Source organism: Styela clava, chromosome 5 (genome assembly GCF_964204865.1).
Source record: "Styela clava chromosome 5, kaStyClav1.hap1.2, whole genome shotgun sequence".
Taxonomy (NCBI): Eukaryota; Metazoa; Chordata; class Ascidiacea; order Stolidobranchia; family Styelidae; genus Styela; species Styela clava.
The window spans coordinates 16,604,208-16,616,521 of record NC_135254.1 but is presented as its reverse complement, the minus strand read 5'-3'; the positions used below and the strand labels follow the sequence as shown (position 1 = coordinate 16,616,521).

General features: G+C 34.5%; 2 protein-coding genes across 2 annotated transcripts; one reads left to right on the top strand and one right to left on the bottom strand.

Moving 5' to 3' along the window:
• The first annotated feature begins 1,195 nt into the window (after positions 1-1,195).
• On the top strand, positions 1,196-4,335 carry LOC120345070 (uncharacterized). Its single transcript, XM_039414458.2, has 6 exons — positions 1,196-1,471; positions 1,706-2,328; positions 2,928-3,116; positions 3,286-3,347; positions 3,614-3,777; positions 3,939-4,335. Exons 1-6 carry the CDS (start codon positions 1,223-1,225, stop codon positions 4,170-4,172), a joined length of 1,521 nt encoding a protein of 506 aa, XP_039270392.1. The 5' UTR covers positions 1,196-1,222; the 3' UTR covers positions 4,173-4,335.
• A 4,658-nt stretch (positions 4,336-8,993) lies between these two features.
• LOC120344575 (regulator of G-protein signaling 4-like) lies at positions 8,994-10,940 on the bottom strand. The gene is made up of 4 exons (XM_039413861.2): positions 10,554-10,940; positions 10,125-10,225; positions 9,764-9,927; positions 8,994-9,397 (listed from the first exon to the last, which is right to left on the bottom strand). Exons 1-4 carry the CDS (start codon positions 10,745-10,747, stop codon positions 9,119-9,121), a joined length of 738 nt encoding a protein of 245 aa, XP_039269795.2. The 5' UTR covers positions 10,748-10,940; the 3' UTR covers positions 8,994-9,118.
• Between the last annotated feature and the right edge of the window lie 1,374 nt (positions 10,941-12,314).

Genomic DNA, 12,314 nt, shown 5'->3' with positions numbered 1-12,314 from the left:
TATATACTTGTTGAATGATTGATTTTTCGAGGAACGTGTTTCATGCAACCGTTCCAACAAACCATATTTTTGTTACTTCTCCATTAACATTTGTATTATTTTTCACTTTTATCCACAACGATACTTTTTATTCAACAATATATCCATCATATCCCGATATTTATTCCAAAGTATCTTACCTATTTTATTTTTCATTGAATGATGTATGGCGATGTCAATACCAAAGACACCATTGACTTCTAAATATCAACAGACTGTTGTATCATTTTGATAAAGGGTTATTGTCGAGCGCAACTGTATGAAATTTGTGAAATGGGTGAAACTCTTTAATATCTTTATTAATTTGATTTCGTGATTTATAGAAGCGAGTTAATGGAGAAATAACGATTCTCGAATAACGAAAATTTCAGTCGTTTCAAAATTTCACTGTTGGTTAGTGAAACAAAATAAAAATAAATAAAAAAAACAGGGATTTGATTTCACAAGGCTGGGTTATCATTTGACATTCTAATAGCCTTCTATTTTGCGGATAAATGCACGTATAAACTTGTACAGAAGACGATGAATCTTCAACCTATCAATATCAGAATTACCAATTAAAGTAGAATATACTGATGAGGTATATATATACAGTGTACACTATAGTGAGTATCCAATAACAGTTGATATGTATATAATTTTAGGCATAACAATTCAAAATTATATTAATATATATTATATTGACTTGGTTTCGTGCAATGGATGTAAACGGCTGTTTACTTATACTTTTAGAGAATATCTAACTTCAGAGAATAATCCATAAATTCAGTTGTTATGTAGAAGGTATTTGATCGCATCAATGGTAATTAAATACATGAAAATATATTAATTGGCTATAACTCGTATATTAATTCATTAAGAGCAGGCGCAGTATAATTGTCGTTCTAATACGAAGGTATTTGGTTATCAAATCGAATACCAATACTTATCAATCCAAAAACACGCGTGTACATATTGAAAGATAAGCTGATGAGGCATTAGCATATTGCTCGTCCATTAGCCGTTTAGATGGACTCTAATGTGACCAAAATCTGATAACAACCACGCAAGCGCTATACGCAGTAAAGATGGTGTTCTAAACCTTATCCAGAGTCAATGAATAATATGTATAAATGATGATCACCTCGAACACATTCTCCATTGTGTTTATTTTACAGTACATTACTGAATCAAAAAGGTGAAAATGAAATATCCAGTAACTCCATCAAAAAGAACGTCAGTGTCAGTTGCTGATTTGACAGAAGAGAAGGTGTCATCTGATAGAGGGCGAACGCGAAGAAGACTTTCTCTAGAATTTCTTTTGGGCGGAAACAATTCAAGTACACCAGTTAGAAGTGGACCAACACAAAAACGTGTGAGGCGATCCGTTAGTGCCAGTAGACGTTTTTCATTGGGATGTTCCCTTGCTGATTTGGAAACAGCAACAGCTCAGGTATATAATTATGTGAAATGGCTTTTATTTTATATAAATATATATCAAAATTAAGTACTCGACAGTGATGTCAGTGAAGTTGTGAAATGGGTATTAACTTAATGCATACATGAAGTTGTATTTAAAATAATTATTTGAAACTGAATGATAGCCAGTAATTTGTGTTCTATCTCATGAGTAAATTTTGTTTTGATTTCTTGTGACTTTGTGAGTAACATTTGCTTTAATTTTCAGGATTATTCACTGCCTGTAAGCGGTAGGTCAAATACACCACACACAAGAAGATGCCGTTCACGTTCAACAACATCTGATGCAGACTTAGATGTTACTCCGGTTTCATTCATGACAACTTCGTCTTTCGCCGACGTCAGCAATATCAGCATCGTTAATGGTAGTTATGTGCGAAGCTCTTCTGTTATTGGGGTCCACGGAGCTTGTTCGACTTCTAATCTAAAATGCGTACCAGCCATACAAAACAGATCAAGGTCAAGTCAGAAAACGAGACCTCATTCCAGAAATATCATCGGATCAATGAAAGCAGCAGCCGGTACGTTAGTTGGTCGTAGATCAGGATCTATGGCGATTATTCCAAATACGACATACGATAGCGATGCATATGAAACTGGTCATTCGTCTCTCAGTAAAACTCCGACAAAATATTCTCTGTTGCAACAAGAAGAAGACGATGATTCGTTTCTTCCAGCCGAACAACATCCAGATTTTCAGGACACTTCTCAGGATGTCAATCTCAAAAAAGGTAAAAGAAGAAAGTCGTCATTTTCAGCAAGAGGACTTCTCGGAATCGGAAGGAAATCAGCTGTAGAAATTCGTCCAAATTTTCAAGAACCAAACCCTTAGTAAGTAACCGTTAAAAAATTTCTTGTTTACATCTCCGGTTCAAAATCACTCTCATTAAATTCAAAGACACTAATTGGCCCCAGTTCGAAAGTAATGTTTATAACCAGACTCTGCGTAATTAAAAATTAGGATGCTATTATAGCCACGAAAAGTTGCATTTTGCGAACAATATAAGACAAAACGGGGTATTTGTTCGAGTCATACTGGCGACATGATTAATCACTTGTTATTGGCCAATAAATTTGTATGAATCACCTTGCCTCCAGACACGGCAAACATACCGCTAATTACTGCTAACAACCGTATGGAATCTCTCTGCGATATCATTGTTTGGCAAACTCAGCGGGTTGAAATTAGTATAGCGTTAACGTGATGGATTTCGTTGAAACGGGTTGAATGTTTGGCTTACTCGCGCGCTGCATAACAACATTGCACGAGTCGTGCGAAACTAATTTCACGGTGATTTTTTCGCTCCCCGACTTTTCTTTCTTTGTATATAAGCAAGCTGTTGCACCGAAGTGCCAATCAGTTCTCGTTGTGCAGTGAAGTAGTATTGAAAGTATCAGTGTATGAAAATGGCTTCTTTGATTTTGAATAGCTCTATAACATCTCAAAGAAACGTTAAGAAGAGACGGGCATCGGATATAAATATCAGGGAAATTTTGGGGGAAACTGCCAGAAGATTTTCTCGCAGAGAAAAGGAACCAAGAATTGCAGAAGATGTTTATGATATGCATGATTTACCAGATTTAAAGAAACTTCCAATGACGAAAAAGGCTCTAAGAAGGTATATTTAAGAAATTAAAATATTATTCATGTAAAATAATATGATCATTATATGTATAATTTATTCTTTACGATAACATCATTGATAACTAAATGATTGGTGTCGATAGTTAAGTTAATTAGTTTGGACGTCAACTGTCACTTGTTCTTACAATGTCATATTTTTTTAGCCCAACTACTGGAATTAGTACGTCACCATCACGATGCTTGGATGAACTTTTGAAACGAAAAGGTAAGAATATCTACATTAAATTTAATCATTAATTTAAATTAAATAATTACAAAGTATTTTGCATAGTGTTTGATAATCACAGACAATTGGCATTCTATTAAATGTTCCAGGTGTTATACACAAAACAGTTTTCCCATAGAGATTTTGTCATTTTAGCATCCGGATTAGAAAACTGTTCAATTGGGTCGTGCTGTTTAATTACAATCCTGTTAGCAGCTGTCTATCTATATTATGATCGATTCGTAATCCATTTATTATTTTTTCAGCTTGTATCCTCCGTTTCCGCGCATTTCTTCAATCAGAATTCAGTGAAGAAAACTTGGATTTTTGGATAGAATGTGAATCATACAGATATCAAAGGATACACAAACAACGCAAACTCGCTCCAAAAATATATAATAAATATGTTGCCATTCGTGCACCAAGAGAGGTGAATATTTTTAAAATCCTATTTATAGATATTTCATTTCAAATAGTAATATCATACAAACCATCGGAATGTTGCTTAGATCTAATTTCATGTAATCAAATTTTGTTTGTTTAATGATTTATGTTGTCCTGATGTTTACATTGTTCTGTATTGTTCATAAGGTTAACTTGGATGCGATGACCAGAAGAAAAACAAAGGCCGGCATTGAATGTCCAGACAGTACAACTTTTGAACTTGCACAAACAAAGATTTTCAAACTAATGGAGAGAGACTCATTCAAACGTTTCAGACAATCACTGAATAAAACCAGTGCAGTTTCGAAAAGTAATGTTCCAAAAACTATTGTAACTCCGTTGTCCTTTACCGAAAATGGTCAAAGAAAAGTATCAGTATAATGTGTATAATTTTTATTTCTTATTCGATCACCGTTTGTACAAAGCATTTCTCTCCATTTTTCTCTATAAATCTTTTTCAATACGAACTTTCCCTTTTTCCTATGCATGTCAGCATTGCCAAACTTTCTATTACCTTTCTAAAGTTAATAAATTATTACTTCAATCTGTAGATTATTTTATTGAGACTATAAATTTTCGACATAGTTCATGACTTTATACGTTTGTATGTTGAAGTTGTATCTTTTTATCAATCTTCAAGCCAATGGAAAATTTGCTTCAATCGAGGCCACACAGACTCGCTAGTAAGTCAAGGGCACTCACCTCTTGGCAAAGACACAACGCCGCCACTGAAATAAACAGTAGGGTCCATCAGAAAAGATTTGACAAAATTTTGGTATATTCTGGATCAAAGCCTTTCGCAAAAAGGACAAATTTGACTCAAAGCCAACGAATAAATATTTGCTATCGATTGGTTTTCAGGTAGGCGAACTACTGATACCGATCCGGATGCGTATAATAGAAGGATATTGCGAAAAGAGTTCCATATTGAAGAGTTGATAAAATCAATGAATTCCCAGTTAACTATGGAAAAATAGGATGGAAGCCTATAAATTAGTGCGGTAGCTCTCTGTTTCAAATTAATCATTTGAAGTCAAGTACAGTTTTTAATCACGTAAATAAATATTTGTTTGACCTATTGCACAAAAGCATACCAAAATTGCTTTTCCAAGCAAATAAATAATACAAAAGCTGGAATGTTTACAAATATGGCTTCATTGTAGTTGGAATCATAATCACGACCAAATGATTTGCCTCCGACACAATTTTTCGCGTCAAATCATCTATTTCAATATTCTCATCGTTTCGTTTTTCTAGTTTTAGAAACATTTGAGAATATGGCAGTCCGAAAACAATTAACCGGAAGTCTATTGTTAACTAGGAAAGATAGAAATTGCAAATGCACACCACGCCATTTAAATCTTATTTTGCTCAAATCTTATTCTGATAAAATTGACAGACTGTTTGGAGCACATGACTGCAATGGTATTTCAGACCATTACGTGGCGTAGTTGAGTTTAGTCCATTGAGAGCATCCGAAGAATGGAGTGAGAAATTGTGTATTTTGTAATCTTCTTGCTTCCCGGTTTTATCTATATCCTTGTAAGATACAAAAAAGAAGCCATTTTTCAATGTTTTACCACATATATATATATCTGAATGAGGTAAGGGAATCGAATGGTACATGCATACAAACATGGTAAAATAAAATAATCAAAAATGGCAAATTTTAAGATATATGTGCAGTAATTGATTGTCTTTATATGGTTATGCATGTATATTTTTTATGATTGGTGATTAATAATACTGTAACTGTACCGATTAACTGTGTTTCATATATTGAGAAATATCATTTTTATTAATAATATTTATGTATTAGAATATAGAATTTTAATCAAAAGTGGGGGTACCTTCTTGTTGCATTGAGTGACATAAGCTAGTGAAATCTCCACAACAACCCCACAAGAATTTACACAGAGTAATGGAAGTGTTTAATTTTGACAAATAACAACATTACTCATATTGATAACCCTGAAAGCGTGTGTAAAAACAAACATAGGAAGAAATCTATTGCGCGAACGACGCGCAAAATTTAAAATAAATCATCAGAGTGATTTCTTTCTCGTAAGCATTTATGGCAAGTGTTGGCCATCGAGAAAGCGCATGATCTCACTATTATCCCGGAAACATCTAGCTTTGCGAATACCATTTTGCGATAACACCCTTACGTGGTGGGGAGATGGTTGCGTAAATGTAGTTTTGCTACAACGAACGAATTTTTCTATAGATGGTTTCTAGTATGCTAAGTAAATACAGACTAATATTCTCGGATATAAAAACCCATATTCAATAACTTTGGTAAAGTTCAAAAGATTGCTTTGGCGTTTCCGTATTTCTAGAATAAACACCATTATATGGTGAGCTATTTATAACATTTAAATAAACGGTATTTTACAAATCCATCGTTCACTTGCGAAATTTATATTGACTTTTAGTGTACGGCTCTTTGTAGTTGTCAAACAGAACGAGCATTGAACTTCTGGTCGCAGTAATTTTAAAAAGGGCAAACTCTATTCAAAAATTACTGAAGTGATTCAGTTACCATAAAATGCTTAAAATTCGTGGCGCTCCAGAAGTATGTGTACCAATATGGGGGTAACTAATTTTGTTCGCCTATTTTACAGCAAGTTGTGTAAATGGAATGAAACCTATGGGCAGGTGGTATATTCACTTGGTTAACGCAGACAGTCCCCGAACTCGTAATAGAGTAAAATATATAAGGAGAATCGGAATAAAGTTACGGCCTAACCGTAACCCGGTACACACACTACGGGAGAACCAAAATTCATACAGTTTGCAATATATATAATACGGCGACCTGTGCAAAATGGCGTCGTACGTACAAGTTTGTATAAACTATCTGCAAAAACTTTAATTTAATGAATTCTGTCTTCAATTTTATCTTGAAATGTCACATCATTTTAGAGAATAACTTATAAATCGCCCAATGTAAAATTATCTTCAAATCGGTAAATATATGCCTGGTAAAACACCTCATTGATTTCGGTACAATTCTATCCGTAATTTATATCCGTATTTAAATTTTTAGATTTTTCAAAATGAATATTTGTCTGTTGTTGGTTTTGTGTTTTACGTTATGGGTGAATTCTTCAAGACTCTGATAGTTTATTTAACAACTCACATTCTCTTTCATCGGAGGTTTAAAAAACTTCAAATGAAGTTCGTTTCTCTTCTATTTGCTTGGCTAATGTGCACATTTACTTCATATGTCGTGCTTGTTGCACGTATCAATTTTAAACTTTTTCGAGCAAGGCCACTCCTCATACGAAATCAATAAATTAAACAACCTCATTGCCAATTGGCACGAAATGTACCTATTGATCGTTTTGTTGTTAATATTATTATGTTGTTGTTGTTCTTGTTGGTATTTTTTCTGTTATTTTTATGAAAAAATCGCTTGTCTATTTAACTATTGCTTTGAAAGTTTTAGTGCGTCGTGAAGACTGCGGTACCGATAGTCTACTCAACTGTGACAGTTTGCATACCCGTATAATTCTAGCGCCTTGACATGCAAATTAAAGACTACAACTATTTTAAAGAAAACTGTTTAGTAACAAGCACAACGCGTCATGTCACAATCAAGTTTTGCAATGAACCCGAATTAATACTGTTACACATGTCTTGTCTGGTATAACGATCATTTCATCCCATTAGCTGAGTTTATACATCGTTTATGATTATTATTGTGATAGCCATGTGTCACTGGCGCCATACCCGTGCCAGGAAATGAAATCATTTCAATGTATTCAGTAGGGAGTCTTTGATGTTGAACGATTTAGCATAAAATTTGGGAATTTTTTCGGAGTGAACAATGTAGTCTACAATGCTCAATGACGCTCACATAACCTCATTATCTCAGCATTATAGTTTTTGCAGAAATGAAAGTTTATGATTGCCACTACTCTCGGCAATTGAAAGCAATGAAAATACTCGATCGTCTTGGGACCTAGCCCTATAGTAATGATTACGGTCATACTGCTACACACTAAGAGTATATTCGCCTGGCAATCGTTTCCCCATCGGGTTTACAAAATAGCGCTAATTGACATTTTGAAGCGCCCGTTTTGTATGTCGGAATGATATGATCGACCATGAGGGGTTGTCATAAAGCAGGGGTCGGCAACCTTTTGTCGCTTGCGGGCCAAAATAATGGTTGCAAGTCATTGGCGGGCCGCACATATTTTTAGAAAGTTGAAAACCGAACGGATGATACCTTTTATAATAAAAATGCAGTGATATATCTCTCGAATAGAATATAGATTTATTTTCTCATTGCATTGTATTTTCGGCGCCAATGAACCCTTTGCACTTAGCATCAGTTTTTCTGCGTTTTATTACCATTCGTCTAAGTATAATTAAATTATCGGCTCATTAAACGAGTAATTGTGAAATTTATACTCGTTAGATTATAATATAATTTAGTCTACACGCGTCTCACAATGAATTGTGTAACGTGAAAAATATAATCGTCAAAACAGCTGTTTTGTTACTATAATTCAGTGAAGCGTCGCGGGCCGGATTATGTTACTTCGCGGGCCGTAGGTTGCCGGCCCCTGCCATAAAGGCTTAAAAAAGACATCACTCTGATAATTTGAATATTTATAAAATTTTGCGCATTTTTTTTAAGTTTTCATTTAACTACGTTTTCGCGTTTTTCAATATCGTTAATGTTGTTGTTTGTCCAAAATAAAACATACTTCAGTCACTCTGGGTAAATATTTGCGTGGTCGTTGCAGAGCTTTCTCTAACTCGGATGAGTAAAAATGGGTTCGGAAGAATAACACGGACTACGAGAATTGAGAAAAAATAAGTCGAAAAATATTTGTAATATTGCATGACTTTGTCATCTCAAGTAAATTTTCCCCATTTCATGCAATCACGAAATTAACATTTAATTGCAAAGTGAAATTTAGGATGGCTCCGTTTGTTTATTTTCGAGCCCATTTTCTAATGCTTGCGTCTTTCATCCCACATAGTACTACGAAATAAATATACACCCCATCGGAAAATCTCCAGTTCTAGTTCTTTCAACTCAACATATTCCACTTCTTTTACGTAACCTACTTTGGAATACTTGTTTGAAACACCCAATGAAGTGAACTTGGCTTCATTCAGTTGATCTTCTCCATTATCATATTCTAATCTCGGCTCACATCAATAGGTCAACGAAAAAAATTCACGATGAAACAAATATATTTATTTGAAACATAAAGCTATGATAAGTGCAAATAAAACGGAAACTGAGACGTAACAGAATATATGATTTGAATATTATACTATTTGCGTGATGAAATAAAAATATGTGTTTAAATTGAAGATTGACGACGAAGTTTCTTTATTAACTTTGGAAGTTCGCTCATTTCACGTACACTTTGACCATCAATAAGAAGTGATGAACTTGTTGACGACAACATTTTTTTTGATGTGAGACTTGGTGTTGACAAGTATTTCGAAGACAAGAAACGTGGAAACGAGTCTTTTTCCATCAATTTAAATATTTTTTGTTGTGCTAGATCAAATGTCTGTGCGTTTGGAGTTTGTATGTTCTTTTTTGTGGCGATTTTAGTCATGGAATCGATGTTAATCTGTGTGTGAAAACAAACAAAAAATTATAAAGCTGTCGCACTTTTTGCTGATTGTTATCTTGATCTTATTACGAATAAACAAATGTGACCAACTTAATCGTATAATTATGCTACGACATAATTTGGAAAAGTATTACTGTAATCTCACTAGAATTCTCATGACAGATGCTTCTTACTTAACTTTAGGCAAACAGGCTTCAAAGTTTATTGACCGTATAACACTTTTATCTTTTCGCTTTACACTTTTTCTTTAATTGCAAGAAGTTACTTCGAATATAGCGAGTAAAACTAACTTTCAAGACTCAATCGTTAATTCCCATGGCAGTAGATAATTATCAAATCAAAGTAATAACTGATAAAATTTACCTCTCTAGGTGCGTTATCGGCGATAAAAGTGTTAAAGATCTTCGGAGCTCTTTTGCGTTGTTTACTTGATTTCTCTTTTTTAAATCTTTCACATTGACACCAAAAATCCAAGTTTTCTTCGCTGAATTCACCAGCTAGAAATTGTCGAAATGCAAATTTTGAATCTGATGAAAAAGAAAATATTTATGAATACGTATATTTGTCTTATTATATTAAATTTACATGTATACACTGCATTATCATTCTATCCAAAAAGATCACTTTTGCTACCATTGTTAAAAAATTAATATAAGTTATTGAATAATAAATATGAATGAACAACAAAATAAATATGGGATTGAAATTAACTTAGTGAACTTACCAACGTCGTTGAGAACTTTTTGCAGTGTAGTATGCTGTCGTTTCATCATGCTGACCTTACTTGTCGACGGGAGAAACTTAAATGTTTTTACAGACAGTGATCTAAAAAATTAGAAAGAATTACAACACGGAACAATATAGCTAATCTCCACTGTTCATACGGAGCTTAAAAAAACGTAGTATAATTACAACAATATCAAAGATTATTTTATTGCCTATCTCTGATAATCAAATGTAACTGAAACTTTGATGCAACGAGTTCGTACCGATGCTTTTTAGAAGGCAAGTAAATGGGAAAAACTGTAACTATATTGGTGCTCGTTGGTATAATTACATCGTAAGATTAAATCAATACAATGTCTGGTGCAGTTTATTTGAGTTCACGAGGATAATTTGATTATTGATAATTAAAGCTGAAAGTCAAGGTTACCTTCTCAATGGCATGATGTTGTCTTTCTTTTCTTCGATTGTTTGTAACTTGGCCAACTTCACCTGTTTGTTGGGCATGAATGGACTGTCGCATTCGGTAGAGGTAAACATGCTACATGCGGTAATGGTATTCAATGGATTTCTTCGTTTTTTTGCAAGAAATGAAGCAATGGGTTTTGACTTAGCAAGAGGCATTTTGCTCACTGGTTTTGTTCAATATTGTACTGAACCTCTCGAAGCTGTAACGTTGAATGTGTGTTGTTCCTAAAAAGAATCCGTTTTATCCAGTTTGATTGAATACCTTCCCATTGTTTAATATACTTATTGTTTACTTTGTTGGGTGATGGGGAAAATAATGTAGCGCGCGACAAAGCGCTCCGGGGCCTCGTTCGCCACTGTTTGCACGAGATGTAGAGTAAATTGCCACCCACCGCGAGGGTACAATGAGAGGCTAATGGTCCGCTATTGTACGATAAGGTAATCTCTGCGGCGTACGGATGTATAGAGAAAAATAGTCATTGTATTGTGAACTTTAAATCAATAAATTAAGCCTTCAGAATAAGCCTAAAGAAAATATTTACTAGGAGAAAACATTAACATTTTCAATCCACATCCACGAGTCGTACATCGGTCGTGCACCTGCACTCACAGAAAACTAAACGACCCTGAAAATTTGTTGTTTTGACTTGACTCTGCGCAATATTTTTGTTCTCGCGCACAATTGCTCGATCGATATACATGTATACATTTGAAAGACTGAAAGTTCGTTTTCAAAATAAACAAATATAGAACAGGTTAGGCGTCGGACGAATCACAGGTTCGCAAATCAATCCTAAATCTAATACTATGATATGACACGAAGTATTTGCGTTGACTCCCATCTTGGCAAACAATTTCAATTCAATTTTTACGTAGAATAATAAGCGTAATAAAGCTCTGCCAAATTGTCCAATACCAACCTAATTAAAATTATAAAGTGTCTTGGCCATTTTACCTTTATTATTTGTACTGTATGAACATGATGCGAAAATGCCACGCAACGTGTGTAGCTATTTATAAACCAGTACGAGTATTGCCTGGAGAATATAAGGGATGGTTTTCACCCCCGTGATTAAGTTTTCATATCTCACGTGGAAGATCTTCTCTGAACGAGCAATAATTCCTTTTGCTCTTCAGGAAACTCGAATAAGTGATACATGAATAACAGAATGACACTGGCATTCATTACAACTGATGTAATTTTAGATACTGTTCCACTGAGTGACCAGCATTCGCCTATTTTTACTACTATTGAGAACGTCTCGGCGGATGGTGACTAGACTGGCGGGCCATGTAAGTATGACGTAAAAAGTCACATTTTATGAACAATATTTACAGTGTTACAAACGCAAAAGCAAAACTAAGTCCAATTACAATATCAACAAATTCCTTGAGCTAATTTTTAGCTGAAACATTAAAATTTGGTTTTGCTTGGGGTTGTGGCAGCTTCGGGCGGGCCAAATTGAAGTACCCAACGGGCCGGATTTGGCCCGCGGGCCGTAGTTTGCTCTATAACCTCGATGACCAAAATTCATTAAGTTCACCTACTGGAGAAATAAGCCGCCTGTAAGGTTTCTCCTCCACATTTAACGAGGATGTGAACTGAAGTATGCTGGTTGAATAGATAAATTTCTGAATTTAGTTTTAATAATGTCGTATTTGTATTTTATGCTGAAGTATCCCTTAGTGGCGTTATATTATGACGACACAATTTAGATAATAG